At 37.1% G+C, this 21,587-nt stretch overlaps 2 protein-coding genes across 4 annotated transcripts; one reads left to right on the plus strand and one right to left on the minus strand.

Annotated features, from left to right (window-relative positions):
* Positions 1–2,587: 2,587 nt before the first annotated feature.
* Positions 2,588–3,942, minus strand: LOC148906911 (mitochondrial ribosome and complex I assembly factor AltMIEF1-like). Its single transcript, XM_089036196.1, has 2 exons — positions 3,710–3,942; positions 2,588–3,101 (listed from the first exon to the last, which is right to left on the minus strand). Exons 1-2 carry the CDS (start codon positions 3,884–3,886, stop codon positions 3,057–3,059), a joined length of 222 nt encoding a protein of 73 aa, XP_088892322.1. The 5' UTR covers positions 3,887–3,942; the 3' UTR covers positions 2,588–3,056.
* Positions 3,943–4,233: 291 nt separating this feature from the next.
* LOC116298329 (uncharacterized) lies at positions 4,234–20,687 on the plus strand. 3 transcript variants are annotated; one of them, XM_031706738.2, is made up of 21 exons: positions 4,234–4,467; positions 4,541–4,603; positions 7,436–7,542; positions 7,751–7,774; positions 8,007–8,130; positions 9,027–9,140; positions 10,987–11,104; positions 11,428–11,493; positions 12,036–12,312; positions 12,560–12,745; positions 13,364–13,483; positions 13,617–13,670; positions 14,079–14,204; positions 14,701–14,774; positions 15,270–15,377; positions 15,458–15,560; positions 15,700–15,809; positions 16,002–16,110; positions 16,320–16,384; positions 17,786–17,868; positions 18,776–20,687. In XM_031706738.2, exons 1-20 carry the CDS (start codon positions 4,377–4,379, stop codon positions 17,829–17,831), a joined length of 2,085 nt encoding a protein of 694 aa, XP_031562598.1. In that variant the 5' UTR covers positions 4,234–4,376; the 3' UTR covers positions 17,832–17,868; positions 18,776–20,687. The 3 variants fall into 3 exon arrangements, with proteins under 3 accessions (XP_031562598.1, XP_031562596.1, XP_031562597.1); XM_031706736.2 differs by lacking the exon at positions 17,786–17,868; XM_031706737.2 differs by lacking the exon at positions 17,786–17,868 and having other exon boundaries at positions 4,234–4,458.
* Positions 20,688–21,587: the final 900 nt, after the last annotated feature.

The raw sequence follows: 21,587 nt of genomic DNA on the forward strand, positions 1-21,587 counted from the left end.
TTAAATCACGCGACGCCACACCCCGTATAGCCCATTATAGACCGAACTGTTGTACAACTTTATTTTGGAACGCGTTATCATATTAAATTTTAAACAGGCCTTGAAATTAATAAAAAGAATCCTAGTCAGAACAATAAAAAAAGAAAGAAGACAAATTCTTATTCTCACAAATGGAGCTAATCGCCCAGCAAAGTTTAATAGTACGATCGCACTGCAAAAACTCCATATTCATATCGTATTGTTGAATTTGTCGTGTTTTGAATTAGGAAAAAACATAGAAAAGAGTTTTAAAAACTTCTTCAAAGTGTATGATTTTATTACTGAATCTAATCATCTCATTCACAGCTAGTGATTGGAGGTAGTGCATTGCTGCAAAATTATTGGGGGGGGGGGGGGGGGGGAGGCGGGGCTATAGCCCCTCGGCCCCCTACCTCCGCGGTTCCCTAGGTACAACAAAGCAGGCTTAGCGGAATTTTGAAGACCGGTTCGATAGGACTAATCGTATCACTTGAACTCTGGTGATCGTAAAAACCAACAAATAGGATTTGACAGCCGCTTGTTACCGACCTCATCCCTCGTTTCCTGTGAACTATATAGGTTTTAGATTGTTAATTGGGGAGAATTTATCGATTAAAGTGTTGACCATGCAAAGCTGTCTGACCGCGCCTTATGTGATCAGACATGCAAACGTTGCATTATTAATGTCCGGCGCGGAACTCAATACAAAAGCTAAATTTCTTTTTTGCGAATTTGTACCTATCCAGAAAGCTTAATAAGAAGTTTATTCTCGTTCGTGTAAAGTCTGATAAACCAGTGATAATGTCACCAAAATGCGAAAATTTTGGCCAAAACCGAATGATTATGCAGACAATCTTTATTTAATAAAGCAGGCTAGGAAAAACGCAGCCGGCGACGCAGATGTGGACCTGCAATAACATAAACATAACTTAGATATTACCAAAGTATCACTAATCCTAATTTTTTTATTTAAAAATCATAAAAGTTAGTCTCTATGGCTAGGCATAATAAAATGAAAATTTTAAAATAACTAAAACTAATGTAAATGCAGATTACTATAAAATATTTGAAATATAACGCGCGCGCTGATTGGCTGGATACCATGTTTATATCAGAGGCCAGAGACACTTGCGCAAAATATTTTATAAACGCAATATAAAACGATACTGTGATATAAACACTCTGGGAGTTGTAGAGTACTTGAAAAGCAAGAGAAACACTCGCCTACGCCTCGTGTTCCTAAGCTTACCTACTTTTTGCTCTACAGTTTCCAGCGTGTATATATACACATTTATTATATGATCGTGAATATTAGAGCCTGGACACTAGCAAATCGAGCAATCTGTTTGGATAGATCGCATCGCGGGCTGGTCTAGATTCTCCGGTATTAACCGGTCCGATCGCATATCAATCTTACGGCGAAAACATTTTGTCCTTTTCAATGAAAAGTGGTCATAATAAAACTCTTATCGACCGAGCTTGGTCGGTCTGTACGGGATAATCTTGACCTCGGTCGGGTACAGACCTCGGTCAAGATTATCCTGTACCGACCTCCCGTTCGGTTAATAAGATCTAAATACATCACAGTACCGAGACATGCGCACGCGTTTATATAGTATGCGTGCTGTGATTGGTTTAGAACTGTGCTTTTTTTGTCAGTAGAGCACAGTTGTTGATGCCGCACACGCAGCAAACTTTGCAACGAATTTTGAGAAAAACGCATCGAAAACTACAACGGAGTTTTTCTTTCTACATAATAGGACAATTGAAACAGCTTTTTTCGGTGATCTGTTTAAGGAATATAAAAGCGCGCGTTCTTTGATATTAGGATACGTTTACGACTACTATGCGCGCGAACTTAAATATCGCGCTCGCTTTACAGTAAAACAAAAACTTCAAAAATTGAAGCAGTCTGTGATCCACTTCATTTTTTTAAAATTTTGAGGTCTTCCTAAATATTGACTGGTACTCACAGTAATGCATGAGATCCCATTAGACCTATTTAGTTTGGGCATAATGGTCTGCCCATTTCAGACCACATGTGATTTTGGATATGGATGCTATTCTAACAAATAATCTTATTCTCAAGAAAATGACACATGGTCTGAAATGGGAAAACATTACGCACAAGCTAAAGAGGTCTATCTGACTAGCTACAAGGGTCCTGAGAGTCAGATCAAAAAAAACCTTTTGCAATCCCTGTAAGTAGATAGAGTACCTCTAAGATAAAAGCATCTTGATGAAAATATCAGACTTTATTTCTGCCACTATTGGAGGCAAGGTTCAACAATGATATCCAGATAAAAGCCCCATCCCCCTCCCCATGCCGTGAATGGGCCAAATAATTTGGCTTGGGTTCTGGTTAAATCTTATAGAAGAAGTTTAACCCAAGAGCTCTAGAAGGATTCGTTTGTTCCTGATTGTTTTCATGGAAATGAAAAAATTGAAAATTCCTGCAATTTTTTTAAGGGGGTATCCCAAATGAAGAAATGTATATAGGGATATTATGCATAGCTTCAAAGAAGTCTGGTGCACCACAAGAAACCCCTCCCGCCTCCCCCCCCCCTGATCTGCCCCTGCTTCTTTCTAAGGCTAGTGATGGGATGGTACTTCATGACTGGATTATATCAAGTAACATACAGCTACATTTCAAAAGTGGTTGAAAGGGCGAGCAGTGAATGGCAATCGGTTATTGCACCACCGAAAGTGACTGTGGGCATACATCTTAACACAAATGATTGAGGTGTTTTGAATGGTTGGTCAACTACTTCAACAATAACCTCTGTGTTCAGTATTGACAAAAATAATTACAAGAAATACCAGTCATTCCAGTTATTCTTGGCTTTTGGAATGACCTATCTCCTAGTGCTTATCACATATTCGGCTGTTTGCCCTTCAACCTTCTTTAAGCAGCTGTATACATCAAGTGGTTTTGAAAGGAGAGGTTTCAGCAATTTCTGTGATCAGAGCCCTCAATCTTTCTGAGCCTTGTGATGAGATACTTCTGAATGATTTGATAGCACTCCCTTAACTGTGTGCTACTTTAGGCCTCCAAGTTTTGTTTTCATAAAGTAAACACCTTTCTGTAATGCAACCAAAAAAATGAATGAATGAGAAAATGAACAGAACCAAAATAATTCTAATTAGTGAATAAAGGTGATGTTACACACAATGATTTTTCGTGCAACATCTTTGTGTTAAAAGTTGGGTTTATGCAACATGGCGCGTGCAGCAACAGAATTTGATAGCAGCAATATTGTGAGTTTTTGAAGCTCGTTCAAAAGAAAAAAACTTAAATCATGTTACTGTGTTACCGCAACAAAATATTGTTAAAAATTGTATCAGCATGCCATGTTACACCAGGCCAACTTTTAACACAATAATTGCATGAAAAATCACTGATGCAAATTGTGATGTGTAACAACACCTTACATAACTGAGTGAAAGAGTGTGTCATGTTACATAAGGCCAACTTTTAAAGCAACAATCGCATGAAAAATCACTGATTCAAATCGTCTTGGTAAACACTACCTTGAGTGACTCAGGGGGTAGGGGTAGGGGTATGTGCAGCTGTATAATCAGATAGCAAAACTAGAACTTCATTCATTTGAGAAATTTAAATAATATTAAAGTTTTTAAATAACGTGAGGCCAGTAAAACACACTCTCCTAAGAGATTATTTGCACATTACCTCGTACTGATCTTTGATTTTGTTGACATCTACTTCATCTTTCTGTTTCTCGAATTCTCTTCGTATTTCTCGTCTATAATATCCACGATCAGTATAACGCAACAATCGACTTTCCTTTATCAGACTTCTGTACAAGCTAAGGACCATCTTTGACCATTCTGCAGATGGAATTTTCATCTCTATAAGAAGATCTTTGCAAGAATTTTCCAAAGTTCACGTTTGGTTTTGATTCACTCTTGTTGAAATCGCTGGCTCAACCTATCCACAGCAGGCCCAAGCGAAGATTAGCACTAGATTTCTATAAATAGAATTTTTTAAAAATAGGCATTCCCTTCAAATTCTGTATTTTTATTTTTTACTTTTACCATGCCATTTTACCATGAATGAAAGACAATAAAATACTTTGGAGTCTGAAAGTAAGACTTTCTGTAATATTTTTAAATCGCTTGTGCAAGGGGGTGGGGCTCCTGTGGTCGAGAAAATCTGGGTATGAAAGTCTGTATTTTCAAAAAAGCACAACTCCTTGACAGAGGTGAAGGTCGATTGATGGATGACTCATACTATGGCCTACGGTTTAGCGCCAAAATTACCCCCAGATTTGTCAGACTAGACCAGATAAACCCCAAGCATGAAGGAAGGATTGATCCTCGGATGAAAAGATTTTAAAATGTCAATGAAAAGCCGTGGTTTAGAACGCGAAGAGCTCAGTTTTGAGGAGAGTGACGCGTGGAAGGCGTTATTTGAGACGAGTGAGTCAGGTATTTAAAATTCTAGCAAATCTTTACGGAAAAGTTTGGATTTTCTTATCATTGTTTTCTTATATTGTTTTAGTCGACTCTAAGCCAGGAAGTAGGAGCAACAGCCCGTCCAAGCAAGTCCAATTCGACATGAAAGGTGAGTGTGTTTTTAGCTTTTCGATGTGGACGAGAAAGTTGACTCGCCAATAAGGCTTATATAATATACTAGTAATTTGGTACCTGTTTTATGCATTTAAAACTTCACCCAAACATGGATGGGATTTTAATTTATCTTACGGTCATTCTCTATAATTTATTTGAGCGCTTGAGCATTAAATGTAATGCAGGAGCTGTAGATCTGAGTGACCCTGAGTCAAACCATTTATTGTTTTGAGAGAGACGCTACCTTGTGAGTCAATAGTGTTTTAGTTTACATGGTTGATGTCGAAAGGAGTTGCCAAGTTACTCCAAAACTTGGCAAATACTAAACATTAAGGTGTCAAAAATTAAAACATATCCTGCTAAGGTGGTTTAAAATATATTTTACCACAATATTAGAGCTTGTATTTGTATTGTTTATATATGATATTACAGAGAGTTTTATATAGCATGGTCTTTGCTAATCGGCCCATCATGTTATTTGTGGATACCGACTTCCGATAACAAATATTTATATCCTGCTTGTGGTATTTCCCCTAATGGCATCAGAGCTTAGATTCTATCCTTTATGTTATAGCTATGGCCCAGATAAAATGCTGAACTACATTATATGTTGATAGCAATTAAAGAACTATTGTCGCATTAAAATGATAAAGTATGATTTTCTATGTCTTTATTTACAACACATTAACCTATAATCTACAGTGTAATGATGTCTTGGGGCTATAATTTTGATCATCCTAGAGGTTGTTTCAGGGTATTGAAAAAAAGTTATAAAAACTAAATAAGAACAGGCCTTACAGGTTGAGTAGGAAAACTAGAGGAAATGTAGTTAGAGTAAACAATACTAGTTATACAACGCTTTTGAGTGGTATACTACTGAATATCTTATGAGTCACTTTTCTTTTATACACACAAGCCTTCAGGCGAGTGTTTAAATGTAAAGGAGATGCAAGTGGCAAGTAAGATATTTAATTATATTCCACAAGAAGGTATTGTACAACTATATAACTATTTTATCCTGCGCCATACAAGAAACAAATGAGTAGATTCAAGGTGTAGCTCATGATGGGAAGGAAGAGTGAAATGCTGATGAAAATACAGTGTTCAGCCTTCCTGCATTCTGGTTGGCTGTGTTTTGTATGGTGTGGGATAAATAGCTATATTTGTTATGACTTGTATCTTATAGTAGTTTAACATCATATTAGAACATGCGTAATTTAGGTAAATTACAAGCCTTGTATGAAATAACTGAAGAAGAGGGCCAATGGGCCTTTCACAACTTCAAGTCGCGTAAAAAATGAGCCAGCTCAACTATAAACCTTGAGCAGCTGTTTTGGCCTGTATTGTGCCTTGTCAGCATGGTGTATCTAGTGAGCTGGTAGAATCCCATGAAAAAATAGTGCATGAGAAATGAGGCAGTAAGCCGTGTGGGATGGGCTCGGAAATCATATAAGAGTTAAGTAGTTTAACATCATGAGTGAGAAACATTGGGAAATCTATTTTAATACTTAATGTATGTTTGTTCTGAGATCAGTCTAGAAGTTATCCATCAATAATATAAACATCTGTTACAGAGAATCAGAAATAGGAAATTAATGTAATTTCAAAGTTAAAAATAATTATCAATTATTTCCTTGCTTTATATTTCACGACCCTTGCATCCATAGCAAATGCACCATTGATCTATTTCATGGGCTAGCTATATTGCCTGGGAATTATGTTTTTGTCAAGGTAGCCTTGAATTCAACCACTTCAAAATGAGCATGGATGTCATTTAAGTAAGGTTCATAGCAATGTGGCTTAGGTTTGAATTATTAATTTAGCATACTGATATTGTTTGGCTAGCCACATTCAAGCAGTGCTCAAGTGATGTTGAAACAATGCTGGCAAATTCACAAATCTTAACTACTTATTATCATCAGTAATTGACTATTGTGCAAAGGTAATTAAGAATGAAATGAAAGATAAGGCAATCAACAGTATAAATGTAATATAAATCAAATTATATATTTTGTTATTAATTTGGTGTATTCCTAATCTGCCTCTTTCCTTGATTTTGGCATGTCTGAAACCACACTCATAAACCAAGCCCAAATACAAACATGTAGCCATGTCAAAAAAGTATTGATATATGTGCATATTGATGCCTCAAATAAAAAGGAAAATATGTAACTGTTATCTAGTTTAGAAATCAAAAATGAATATATTTTATATTAGGTCATTCTCACATACAGTATTAAATAATGATAAATTGCTTTGATTTAAATCAAATGGTTATGTTTTACAAAGGATTTTATCTAAGTAATATTTTCCAAAGATGTGATTTAATTTCCTCTTTCCTGTGGTACTGGTGTAAATAATGATATATTCTGTTTATTTCTATTATTTAGTTATATGTATTAACCATAATTATTAAGGCTTAATCATCTTAATTATATCATATAGTCCCGGTTATAGTGACCCCCAGTTATGAGCCCCACCCATCTGCTAACAGAAATGTCCTCCGGGTTAGTGCCGGGTTATAAGCTCCCTCTACTGATAGTGTACAGCCTCATGATAGCACATTGACGATGTGAAATGGACACCATAAAGCATTATTTTCTTATGAAAGGAATGTATGAGTTCGCACCAGTTGCTAATCATCCCATGTGTAAAAGCCTATCCAAAAACCCTTACAAAGTTGTATAAGCCCAGTGCTTATAACCAAGATTCTACGATATATTGATTCACACAATATCCACTACTATCTTCCTGTCTAACCAAATCTATATACATGCATGTGTCAACAGTCATTTCTTTCTTCAACTGACATGTCATTATTTTTTAGGATCATCCAAATCAAAGGTTCCCCCTTTAAATCTGGATTTAACCAACTTTGAAGTGCCTGGTGCTGAAGAGAGTCGCTATGTATTGACTAGTCCAAGATCACTTGAGGTACAAAAACAAGTGGACTGCAAGCAAACATTTAATACTTTCCTCCCTCAGTTAAAATCAACTTATAACAAATTGACTCATTTTAGTACTCCAAAGATTTGAGAAAAAATATTTCTTACTTTCTTTTTATTATGTGCCTTTTGATAATTCTTTTGTATGATTGCAATGGAGTTTTTGTTAAATCCATTTTTTGTTTCTTTTCTGACAGGCATGTGCAAGGTTTGGAGTTAAGGTAATCAGTATTGGTTATCAAATAGACATGTTGTCTTATTCTTGACATTGATTTTCATTCTCCGATTTTGATGTTGTCCGTTGACCAGCAGAGCCCTGCTCTGTGAATTATACTGATCCCTGTATGATCTCTTTTGTGTATACAAAATCAATTGCAATTATTTTGCATCAAAATATAAGATTTCCAATGAACTTGAAATACATTCTAATCATGTTAATATTGTCAATGACAGCCTATAGAATTACTTCACAAGTCCTATGAAGAATTTATTGATGAATTTGAAGCATTGTATGACACAAACTACTCCCATGAAGCTATTTATGAAGTATATCAAGAGCACGAAAGACAGAGAAAGAGTGAGTAATCGCTATAATACCCACTTTATAACCAATAAAAGGGCATTATGCACAAATTGCTTATATTGTGGCTTAAAAAACTTAAAGTCATATTAGTTTTAGCTTGGTCATACCTTGTGGCTGGATGAACATTACTAGTCAAAATGGCTGTAGAGCAAAGATTTGACCAGACAAGTGCAAATACTGGTGTCAGATGACTGGCAGTTATTTTAAGCCATATATATCCACTACATTTCCAAGTATCAGCCCTCCCCCAAGCAGGAATGCAGTAAACAAGAGATTCAGTCAGCAGTATTGTGTTTTGCATGTACTATTTTTTAATCCTGAAGTCAATACAATATGTACCTGTAAAAAATTGTCCATTGGGTAACAAAATCTGTATGCATGTTGTGTGTGTGTGTGTGTGTGTGTGCGGGAAGGGAGGGAGGGATGGGTTGATTGTCAAGGCTAGAGAGAAGTTGAGAGTGGTGGTCCAGTACTGCACTTTTGCTTTCACCCTTCTCTGGGGTGTCAGGTTTGAATACTGGTCTTGGCATCACATGTAAGCAAAGATGGCTGGATCTCTTCTTTGATTTGAGGGTTTTTCTCTCAGTTCTCCAGTTGAACGGTGAGCTTGCAATGATAGAGACATGTGAATAATTTTCCAAGGTGTTGCAATGTGAAGGCACAGTTATATTTCAAGATGGTGCAGGGAACTGTGAAAGGGGCTATTAAAATGTTAAATTCAAGAGGTTGTTTCATTGTTTGATAAAATACATGTATGGAGTTCCCCTCCTTTCCAGTAGGAAATTCTGGCTGTGCAACTTTTCAAGTATCCTCTTCACTGCAACCTAAGACAAGAATATGCTGTGGAATCATGTGATATAACACTGAATATACATATCTTATCATGTCAGGAAAGCTGAGACTATGTCAGGAAGAAAGAGAAAGAATTATCAACGAGCAAGAAAGGAGAGGAAGGGACATCATTGGAGATTTCACAAGAAGGACCCACCTGACTTCTGCCAAGGGTAAAGATATAAATAACTCATTTATAAAATTTATATTCAAAAAATTATCACATTTTCTATTTTATTTTCCCTATGAAACAGTTATTATTATCATTAAATCAAACAACATGATATCAAACTCTCTGTAAACTTATCGTTATAAATTATTTCAAAACAACATAAAGGTTATTGCAAGGCCATGTGGAGATAAGGATTTTATCTTTGTGTGTGATATTTCTCCAAGCAGCCATGTAATATTCTGCTTAATACATGTATTTGGTGGATTTCCACTATTATCAAACCCTCTGTAAACTTATTGTAATAAATCATTTCAAAACAACATAAAGGTTATTGCAAGGCCATGTTGAGATAAGGATTTTATCTTTGTGTGTTATATTTCTCCAAGTAGCCATGTAATATTCTGTTTAATACATGTAGTTGGTGGATTTCCACTATCTAATGCGATTTCTAAGAATTCTTACCAAGGATGTTATTTTTACATGTGAAGATATTATGTAGTATCTTCACATGCGAAAATATCACTTTTTGGTATAAATAGAGAAAAAATAGATATTTCATCGATGATTAAATATAAATGCTATTAAATGACACTCTTTCTCGTGTAAAGTAAAAACAATTTTAAAAAAGCCTTTAGCTAAAAATACTTAGTTTTTACAAATATACCCATCAAAAAAATCAACTTCCTCTTCATAACTGTACAAACTGCACACTTCTTTTTTATCTTTAATGAAGCTAATTTATTGCTTGCCAGACATTTCATGTTTTGGTTGTTTTGCGTTGTCTACTCTGGGTGTGTCATACCGTGTTAAAACAGCTGCTTTCATTTGTGGCTTCAATTTATTCACAGTGCCAACCTTTTAAAATTAATTTTCAAAATCCTATACTGAATTTTCTAAATTAAAAATATCAAGCATTGATTTCATTATGTTTTCAATTTAACAGAAAAAAATCGTGTATGTAAATGTCATCAATTAGACCTACTTTTTGAAGCTGTCCATCATATCATTACTTTTACAATTAATATACATGTATCAACCCTTGCTATCAGTTTTAAGTAATACTTAGAAATATTAGTTAAAAATCAATCAAAACTGTTGATACAATTATGATTTATGATAGAGTAAAGGTGCTCTTTGGTTTTTCACGCAGTTTAATTTTAGCTTATTCAAATTTGCGGTCGCTATTTTGGCAAAGGGTCTATTGTGGACGGGTTCGACGCCAAAGCCTAGCCAAAGCTTTCCAATGCTGCTATTCTAAGTATTTATCAGGTTTATTGATATAATAGGAGCTCAAATTTGAATTAAAATTTGAGCTATACGACCGCACTCTAAAGAATGTATTGTAAAAAGTGTGAAAGAGAGGTTACATTTTTCGATAAATATTTGATATCGAGTACTTAGGAACAGTGTTAATGAGTGATTGCGTCAAGAAACCATTACAGTTACCATAGTTTTTCTTTCTAACATGGAAAGCTGCGTTGTATCTATAAATATTTGATATGAAGTACTTAGGAACAGTGGTAATGAGTGAATCGTTTACAAACATCGTACTACGATTTGCTTGCATTGGGTCAAGAAACCATTACAGTTACCATAGTTTTTCTATCCAACATGGAAAGCTGCGTTGTATCAATAAATAATTGATATCAAATACTTAGAAACAGTGTTAATGCGTGAAATGTTGCTTACAAACATCGTACGACGAATTGCTTGCATTGTGTCAAGAAGCCATTACAGTTACCATACAGCTACCATAGTTTTTCTTTCTAACATGGAAAGCTGCGTTGTATCGTACGATTTCAGTGATATTTTCTCATCTCCTGTTTGTTCTTTATTTAACCGCTTAGATCTTGATAGACAGCAAGTGGTTCGAAGTACTTCGTCACCAAGTCTGCACTCCGATACCACCGGGAAGGATAACCGACTGAAAAGCTCTAGCAAAACATCTCCGAAGCACAGTGCTACGTATGTTTTACTCTTTCTTTTCTACATTTTTTGGTCTTCTTTTGCGTCTTTATTTTCTTCTTTTTCAGTCATTGTTTTGTAGGGGAGGGAAGGAAAAAGAGAAAGAGAAATCGAACTCATAAATTCCCGAACATGCTTCTATGAAGAACCCCAATGTCGATACTTTTTGCCCCCTCTTTCGTCTTTCTTTCATTTCCCTTTCTTTGTTTCCATCATGCTTTGTAGTCACGTAGTTTTCCTATACGTGCCAAACCGATATTTGTTGCCAACAAGCTTTTTCTTTTCGTAATAATCATAAGTTCCTTCCCCAATTTTCCTTCCAGGAGAAATGGTTATGAAGTTGAAACAAGTGCTAAACAACACGCACCACCTGGGAAATCAAAAATCGAGTAAGTTCCTATACCTTTTTTTTCCTATTCCGTTCTTCCATCAAACTTACAACGGTACAGTTTTTACAGTGAGTTTATTGGTAATTTTGTAAATGAAAACAGAAGCAGACGTCCTGAAATTTCTTAGAAACGTCAGTTCACGTGCCTTTTTTCTTTGTAAATAGACCATTTATCGTATGCACGCGAACTGATGCCATGGTAGGGTTCATGCTAGTTTGTGGTTGGTCTTATGAAAACTTGAGGCGCGGCTACGGTACAGAATTGATGTCATCCAATTACAAATTATAGTTTACAATCAAAGTGCAAGGAAATTGCACCTTCCATCCAGGCTACTTAGCTGATTATAGGCTCTAGTTTTAGCTTTACAATAAGCCAGCTAACTACATGGTTATTATAAAACTGGACGAAACGCTGGTTCATTTACTTGAAGGGCCTTTTCCGAACTTACTGTATTTTATTGAGTACAACATCTATTTGGAGATATAGTTTCGTGGTCACTCGAGGTCTAATGTTTTAATTTCTGTCATAATATTATATTTTAGAAAAAGCCAAAGTTTCAATGCACGTGACACTAAAACTCGCGGCGAGACGTCCGACTCAGACACAAGTGAAGGCGTCGCAAGCCCTCATGTTCGACGAGTACGTAGCCAATGGTCGATCCCAAAGACGGGCTCTCTTCCGTCCTCACCCAGGCTTACACGACGAGACAGTAACCGCTCAACAGTCTCTTTAAACTCTTTTGAACCCAAGAAACAAAGCCGTACTATGTCCACTGATTGTATACTAAATGCTGTTGGTGGAAAGAGAATGTCGAATAAGGTACACTTGAAAAACTTGAATATTTTTTATCTAAATATTATACAGGGTAGGCTTTAAAGCTAGGAGCTTGTTGGGCCATATATCCTCCATACACGCTCCTTACTACTTTCGAATATTCTATACAAACAACCCTCAACTCACATATCGATTTTTATTGATTGGTTTGATTGGTGTGATTTTGTGTCCCTTCCTTCATACTATCCGCCAGCGTATCATTTTAAATTCCTGTGTTTCGTCGTGTCGACAGGACCAGAAGATAATCGATCTAATGCTTACACGTCACGAGGAGGCCCAGAGATTAAGAAAAGACAAAATGATGTTGGACCTGGCGTGGGATGGTCAAAGACAACTAGAAAATGACTTACGTCATGCACGAATGAAACGACATCAAGCGGAATTGTACGAGCAATATGCCTCAAAAGACATGAAACAGGTGGGTGTATGTACCCTTCAGCCACAAGTCCACCAATCTCATGTATCCAACCCATCGATCGATCATAGGGATTGCTTTTATGAGTGACAGACGTGCGAGTGATTGACTTGTTCTCCCTGGACAGGGATTCGCACCATTTTTGGTTGGTTTGGTTTTTTTTCACCAACACATCGGTACTAATTTAGCGCAAAGTATGGATTAAATGCCCTCAGTTCCCGTCTAATAGTAAAAGATAACGAGGGATAGAAACTTTTTTTAGAAAGTCTTGATGGTGTCTATTTACTGCTGTAAATTGCATTTAGGAGGTTTGCCTTGACTCTAGATTTCCCTTATCTTCCCGCCTTCCCTTTCCTTTTATTATTCCCTTTTATTTCCACCCTTTTCTTATCTTCTTATTAAACAAAAACTAAAAAACAAAAAACAAACCGAAAAAAAAAACACAAGAAAACATCAACTAAGACCAGTACACCAATAGGCAACAATTCCATAATCGTTCACTCTTCCATTTTTCCTAATTTGCGATCTCAATGGGACAGCTTCTGCAACAAGCCCAGCTATTATTTCGCTCTCAAAACCGTTATTTTTCTTATTCCCGTGAACCGTATTTCTTTTGTTTAGATGGAAGCACGCGCGCGGCGAGAGAGAAAAGAACGAAGACTAAAACAAGAAAAAGAAGAAGCAATCCGCATGAAGGAATCACTGTGGGAGCAAGAGCGTCAAAAGCAGGAAAGAACTTTGGTCAGTAGTCGTTATTTGTTTTTCAACATTAATGATAATCACCGCATAACCCCCACTACCATACACCACCATACACACACTCACACTGTGCTTTTATAATAGACAGTAAGATTGTGACATATTCTCATTCCAGGCCAATAAAATAGAACTCAAACGGATGGCTGAAGCTGAGAAGAAACGCCAACAGGTAACAAACAAATTGCAGATGTCCTAACTGTGACATTAAATATCATAACCCTGGAACAAGATCGAGAATTTCATGGGTTACTAGAAACCCCTGGATTATTCTTGCACTAAAACCCATTTTTATTTTTACCCGACCCAAAAAGCAAGCTAAGAAGGCGGACTATTGGTGTTTTGGGTTCGTCAATTAAAGTTTCAACGACCTGAATATAGCTAGGTCGATTGAATGAAGCCAAAATGAAACTAATAAAAATAAAATAAAAAATAGAAATAAAAAAAATTAGACGGCCAAGTTTTCTCGGTGCCGCAAATGTTATGAGCAGATATGATCAGTGTAATAGGCTTTATTTCTACCACTTTTATGAAAGGAATCGAGCTTATTTGGCTGAATCTCATACTTCATTTCTCGTAGGAGGAAAAGCGCCGACAAAAAGAACGCGAAGATGAGATGAATCGTAACATAGCATACCTTACAACGCTGGAGAAGCATGAACGAGCCATGCGCAATCGAAATCGTAAAACTACTCACGAACAACTGGTAGGTGTTTGGCACGTTCTTCGTGCGTTCATTGAGTTTTATTATATAGTAACTGCTCTACGCGAGCTCTGATTGGTCGATAACTTGCTGTATTACTGAACGGAGCACAGCACGGGAAAAGATATTTTTTAATAAGCCAGTTCGAACGGCATTATTGCGTGCTCTCTTACAGAGCGCAGTTTTGAACGAATCGCCTACGGCTGGAGTTTTCACGAATGCTAAACTGAACACGGAGGTTCGTGCGCCCGAGGCGAAGTCACGAGGCAGAGTCACGAGGCGAAGCGTGCACGTGTCTAAATCTCGTAGGAAGTTTATAAAATGTCACGGTCTACACCGGAATGGTTAAGGTTTATTACTGAGAATATCCGCTGAACCAGTTACACCTTCACAGCGAAATTACTGCTGGTAAATGAACTCTCGGACATAACACCTCCACGGTCATGGCACAGCAGGCAAATGAAGTCTGCTCTGATAACATTATCCTATTGTTTTTCAGAAATTACAAATCCAGAATGAGTCCGAAAAAATCAAGATTGAAGAGAAAAGAGAAGAAATTGCAAGGCGTTCGAAGTAAGGTTCTTATCTTTTAGCAGATCATGACAAACCATGCGATGAAGTCGCACACTGATGAAGATATGGCCCCAGAGGACTTTCATAAAAGTTTTTTACTGGGACTACATTTTCTGGAGATGCAATGAAGTGCGCAGCCAGCAAGCCCACCCAACATAACTGATTCCTTAAAACCGGATAAGGTTAAATTAATTATCATCTCACGGGGCACCGGGAAGCCGAGGGGTGTCGTACCCGGAACCCACGAGCTCTGGAAGTTAAATCCTGTTTTGCCCCTCTCAAATATCTTCAAAACTAATGGCCAAAGCACTGTTTGTTTGCACGAATGCTAAACAGCGTGTTTGTGTACAGAAATAGTCCCTTCGGACACCCAGTATCGAGCATTTCAAAAGATCTCTCTGAAGGGTGGGAGTAGGGGGATTCCTGTATTGGACCATTGTTTTGACGTTGCCCCTTACACTAACTATTTATTAATATTTCGATTACCTTCCTCAGAGAAGTAGAACGAAGTTTGAAAGATCAAATCACTGAAAAACACGTGCGAGCTATCGAGAATTACGAAGATCAGCTGATCAGAAGAGAAAGTGAAATTAGGAACAGCAAGTATGTACAAGATCTTCTCATCATGATCGAGAAGCAGTGGTTCCTCTAACTGCTGTTGTTTGATTTTCATCGTGTTTCAGGAGAAAGAAAAAAGAAAAGGTATCGCGTCAGCAGGAAAAGCTAAAACAGATGGAAGAAGAACTGAAAGATTGGCAGAAAAACCTGAAGGTTTATCAAGAAGAAGTAAGGAGGGATTTTTACTTGGAAAATTGAGAGTGGGAGAAGTTCTACTGAATGGAATTTCGCGTTAAAAAGAGATGGCCAGCCTACGCGATGCAACTCGAATCTTCTCAAAACGTGTTTTTTTTTTTAATTCTTTCAGAGTCTGAAAAGGGCAGAAGCAGTATCAGCCATGAATATTACCAAGAAACAGTTAAAAACTCGATGCCAGCTTGTTGCTAAGAAAACAGAGCATGAGGAGAATTATGAAAGGTAATAGAAAAAGTAGGGTGCCGTAGCGGTAGTGCACTTGCTTCTCACATCTTGGGACTTCTGGTTCAGGTTGGATTCCTGGACTCAGTATTTCATTTTACTGACTTAGAGCCCGTAGAAAAACCCTCGAAGCACAGGAACGTAACAACAAGCATTTTATTCACACCTGCTATTATGAATTAATCTTTTCAGAGTTAGAGAGGAAGAGGATAGACGTAAGAAGGAATTACTAGCCGATATAATTGCCAAAGATCAAAGAAGTGAGATGGTTAATACAGAAAAAGAAGAAATCAGGAAACTAGTGAGTGTCCTAACGTTGAAAAAGTATAGTAAAACTGTGGCATGCGAACACCAATCCTTACATTAGGCGTTACGACGATGAGGACAAAACTGGATGGATTTCCCATTGCAGTGCATTTTAGGGCAGTTTTCGGGAACATATTTACAAAATGGCGTCTATTCGTCCCCTAAAATCACCCCTAAATGCACTGCTTGCTTTTGTTATTGTAGAGCCGCGAGGCTGCACAGACATCGCAAGCAGTAAGAAGCATAGTGAAGGAACAGACATTCAAAAGGTAGAGGGAAATTTGAAATTCAGTGTTAATGTAATATATTTTCAAGATGATTCATTTATCCATTGATGCATCCACTCTCTCATCTATTTCGAGTCACTAAGCCACCTTCAACAATCCATTCCTTCATCCAACCATCTATCCGTCCATCCATCCACACATTCATCCATCCCATCCCATCCCATCCCTCCCTCCCTCTCTCCATCCATCCATCCATCCATCCATCCAATCCATAAAAACATTTGTTCTTATATTTCCCTAACCTTTCCATTCACTCATAAAACTAACTTCGTAAGATAATTTATTTAGCTTAAATAATTCAATGACAAAAATGTTGTTTTAAAACCATAAAATCTTTTAGTTATGTTTTTAATTCTGAGAATTCAGTTTTATTTTTACACTAAAAATTTCATCGTCTAGTATTTTAAAATTAACAAATAACTTACAACTTTAACCTTCTATAATAAAAATATCGTGATAAAAATGATTCCATTTCAATAGTAATTAATTAACTGCCTATTTCACTATGACGTCACAAGAATCATGGTCATGAGAGGGTGACGCAACAGTACGACGAAAAGAAAACTGCGAAAAAATTTTGCTTTTTTACCGTATATACCGCAGGATTAACCGGTTTATAAAATGTTTGAAAACCAGGCATATATCAGAGCTATCCATCCAGCTGCAGAGTAAAATGAGTCCAAATTTCTATTGTTCTTCTCCATTCTGCCCCTCTTATAAACGAGCCGTGACGCCAGAGTGATTTAAGGCAATTAGTAACGTATTCTTTCTACCAGTATTGCCAAAGATTGAAACTCGCCATATCGCCTAGCCTGCGTAGCCAAGGCGTTCCTTGTGGGGTTCCTTTTACAGGCTACATGTCGCCTTATGGGTACTTCATTTTGGATACCATCAGCCATCACTCATTTTTCTTTCCATGTCATAAGCTTGTACTTGCGTCGTTGTTCTCATCCGTGGCGTTTAACGACATCGCGCATGTTTTGCCAGTAATAACCATTCACAATTGTTTTCTTTATTCCTGGTTGTCCCTATTTTACACTCGTATAAGTAGAACGATGGGTTGCGGCTAGGTCTTATTTATTTGTTTAGTGCCATTTTTATGGCAACTATATAAAGTTCCTTATTTTGTGCACATGCTTATTGTAGCAGCCAAGAGCTGATCTGCACAATTAGCTATAAAAATGGTTCCAGCTATTCCGCAGCGAGAGGCGCGTGAGCACATTCACACTCCGTTCTCTAGTGAAAAAATAATGTTTGTGCGCACTCTAAGCAACTTTCGTGAGAGCTATCACTAAGCAAATATTCCAAACCACTTCAACATTGTTGTGCTCGTAAAAATATCGAATATTTCTTTTCTTAACCTTGACTTGGGTCGACGTGTAGGGCTGAGGGTGACAGCTGTAGTGGGTCGACAGACAGCCTTGTCTGACAACCATCTTCTGTCAGCAACATCAAACTACTGGCCGGTATGTTGGCGACGCAAGCGGCCGGCGAACAGTATAATATTATCATTTATTATTAGATACCTTCTTTCGTGTTTTATTTGTGCCGCTATACAAAGGTCGGAGTGATCCTGGCTTCGAGAATCCGTTTAGTTTATGTACAGTATTTGAAAACCTGCGTAATCTTAGCGGGGGAAGGGGAGTGGAGTGGAGACGAGCACTTCACGGTTGTACCGTTATATAAACTTAAAATACTGAAAAAAACTTAATAGATACACGTGAAAATTTACATCTAAATAAGAGAAAAATATTCTGAATCATTATTAACGAGTATAAATTCTATAAACCTTTTAAAATATTGTCTTTCTTATTTGGTACAGCAGCTAACTGTAATAAACAAATAAAGTTAGAACATTATAATCATGATAGATTTTGTGATAGAATTTAAAGATGACCCTTATTTATTTGTCTCACGATTGTGGCAGGGTGGACCGCGATTGTGGCAGGGTGGACCGCGATTGTGGCAGGGTGGACCGCGATTGTGGTAGGGTGGACCGCGACGTTTCGACTGCTACTGCTACGCCGACCACCCGCTGCCAATCACAGCCTCTGCGTGACCCTCGAGGGAGCCAGACGGATGGTATATAACAAGACTACCTTCCAGGCTACGTCATTGCCTGATGAAGACTAGCAGTAGCAATCGAAACGTCTCGGTCTTAATTATATAATCTTGAGACAATTGAATAAGTATAATTATAGATTTATATCCAAGATGAATAATATTTTCCATTTTATTTCCTTGAATTGTTGCGTCTACCAGAGCCTACGCGATTGCATGCGTGCTATTTAAAATCACTGTAAATACATAGAACTGGAAATGACCAATAAAACGACGTACCAAGTAATTTCCACTTGCCTGTTTTGTTTTTAGTTCCTTTGATGCAATGGCAAGAAGAGCAGAGATTCAAGCTAGAGTTGGACGAGGACCACAAAAAGCTTACAAGAACCAATCAACAATAAGCTTAGTATAGCCCACGTGACCATGTCACGTAATCTTCGAAGGAAACTTCGGAATCGCCTTTACCGTGACTATGTCACGTAACTATTCACTAAAATTTATTGATACATTTTGTTGTACATTATGGTATACATGTGCGCTAATGCGTTTTTAATTCAAAACCCAACCTGGAAATTTTTGGGCAAAGGAACGGGCACTATTGGCTTTTAGCAAAGCAGTAGGTTATGTAGTTTGTTTTTAATGTTATTGCGTTCTTAGGTAAGTGTTCCGTACCTTCTCAGTAGACTTGGTTTTACAAGAACAACGTCAATTCGTTAGATGATATGATATTGATAGTCGTTACGTTCTTTATGACGATGAATGAAAAATCATTTTACGCCGGCAGAAAATAGTGCATTCTTAGTTCATCACGTGATCATTTCCCGCCATTTTTGAAGACGACGAGGAAATTTTCCTTTAAGGATCACTTTGATTACTTATTCTCTTATATATACGCCTAACTCAGCGAACATGGTGGATTCGAGAATGGCTTACATACTTTTTTATGTTCAAGCGGCTTCACTGCAATGCATCTTGTTTTCCCAACTCAGACTGAAAAGAAAGTCCGTTGTTTTGTTTACTAACGTTTTATTAGTATGCCATTTCACATCAATATGGTTTTCAAATGGGTTTCCTATTTCAAATTTTATTAAAGCTGAGCAAAAGCCGTCGCTGAAGTCACTTACGACCATTTTTTTAAAAATGACGTTCGCACTCAGCATTGGAGGAAATGATCACGTGATTTGTTTGAATGGTGAGAATAAGCCTTTTCATAGTTTAAGAATCGATTCCACTGCGCATGCGATTTTATCCCGAATTTCTCACCTTCTTTTGTTTAATTAAGAACAAAAGAAGGTTTAGACAAAAGAAGGTGAGGAATTCGGGATAAAATCGCATGCGCAGTGGAATCGATTCTTAAACTATGAAAAGGCTTATTCTAAGGTATTCTAGTCGACAAACCGATGAACAAACGTATTCATTTTAAAGTACTTTCATTAAACACAACAAAGATGCTTTCGTTTTACAAACCAAATTGTTTGGTGGTGTATCATCGGTACAGGATGCCTTAACCGTTTCATTTCACAAGAAACTGGTATATTTAATTCGCTTGTTGAATGTCTGTTTGCATCGTATGCAAAAAAATAACAAAGTGTAATATAAGGTAATACGAAAAGGAAGGAGATAAAAATATGAATAACGAGAAACAAATTGTTAGACAACGTAGAAAGTAGAGATATAGGGGAAAATTTCGGGGTATTTCACGTGCTGATTTAAAACTGTTGTTTCACTTCCATCGTGAAGAAAACCGAAATCTGATGATGAAAATTTCGATCTAGCAGGACATAGTATCAATTATTAGACATTCTTGCGGCTGAAAGCTTAGAGCAAATTAGTATGATTGTTACTATTGTACAGTACTAGTGCGTCAAATCTGTAACATTGACCATGCCATATCATATGGTCAATATGGTGTGCTTTGATTGGCTCATTTAGGACGTCAAGGAGTCACAACATGAGGACATATTCCGCCATTTTTGAATGAGTCTCTCATATTATAGGCCTGAATTGGCTTCGTTATCGTGAATTTAAAATTTGTCATCCAATGTGGCGGACGTAAATCATGTGCAGTTTTCCTAATAGCGAGGTACAGCTAGACTCGATAATCGAATAGCCAAGTGATAATTGTTCCAGATATTTATATTTATAAAAAGGTCTCTTAATGTTTATTTTAATCTGTAAATATATTTTATGATAGCAAATAAAGAATCAAGACAAGAAGCATAAACGCATTCGGCTTTTTGCATTGAATTACGTTGCTTTTTGGCTTAATGCGCGCATGCGTTTAAAGCTGCTAGACGAATCAGACATTAGTGCTGAACTGAAAATGAAATGCGCAAGTGCACACTAAACAAAGAATGAAATGTCTTTCTTGATGCGCAAACACCAGTTTTCCCCTAAACACTCTTTAGAGTGAAAACACGTGCCCGTGTAGAAATCAACACACGACGCGGAGCAGCGAGAAATTTTGAACAGTAAAGGGCGACAACCTCTATTGAGAAACTTGCATAGATAAGGCACTTCCATTACAGTAATTGACTGATGCTCCCCGCGCCAAGTCACTGAAGATCATATAAGTCCCAATGCATGGTCCCAGTATTCCAAATAAAGAGTATCGATAAAATACCTGAAAATTAATATTTGTTGAGAGTTGCGCCCGCACAAATACGAATGAACTGACATTTTTGGTTAATCTGCTTTTAGTTTTATAGTTTTACCTGATGATCTTTCTGGATAGTCGTTTGCTCACTAAAATCATTCAAAATCGATTGCTTTACATTGCTGACATTGTAAAATTTTGAACCTCATAATTTGTATCAAAATATGATAAATGTATGTTCGACGCAAAGGGAGAAAGGCTTTTTTTAATCCGACGAAAAGCTCAGTCTAAAGTATCAGAGGGTATATGAGGAATATGAAAAATAAACAAAGATCATGTAGAGAATTCTGAACTGTCACCTCTGTCAAAGTAGCCTGTACATGCATGTTTTATTCTTATATATGTACGGCTGGTACCTAAGCAAAGGAAGTTTATTCTATTTATAACAGCCATAATCCTTGTTTTGTTTTAGTTTTATAATCAATTATTGTTATCAATTTATTCTTTGGAGTTTGTTATTCCGGTCGA

This window comes from Actinia tenebrosa, unplaced genomic scaffold (genome assembly GCF_029948245.1).
Source record: "Actinia tenebrosa isolate PJP-AT-01 unplaced genomic scaffold, QUT_ActTen_1.0 PGA_scaffold4__44_contigs__length_22323623, whole genome shotgun sequence".
Classification (NCBI taxonomy): Eukaryota; Metazoa; Cnidaria; class Anthozoa; order Actiniaria; family Actiniidae; genus Actinia; species Actinia tenebrosa.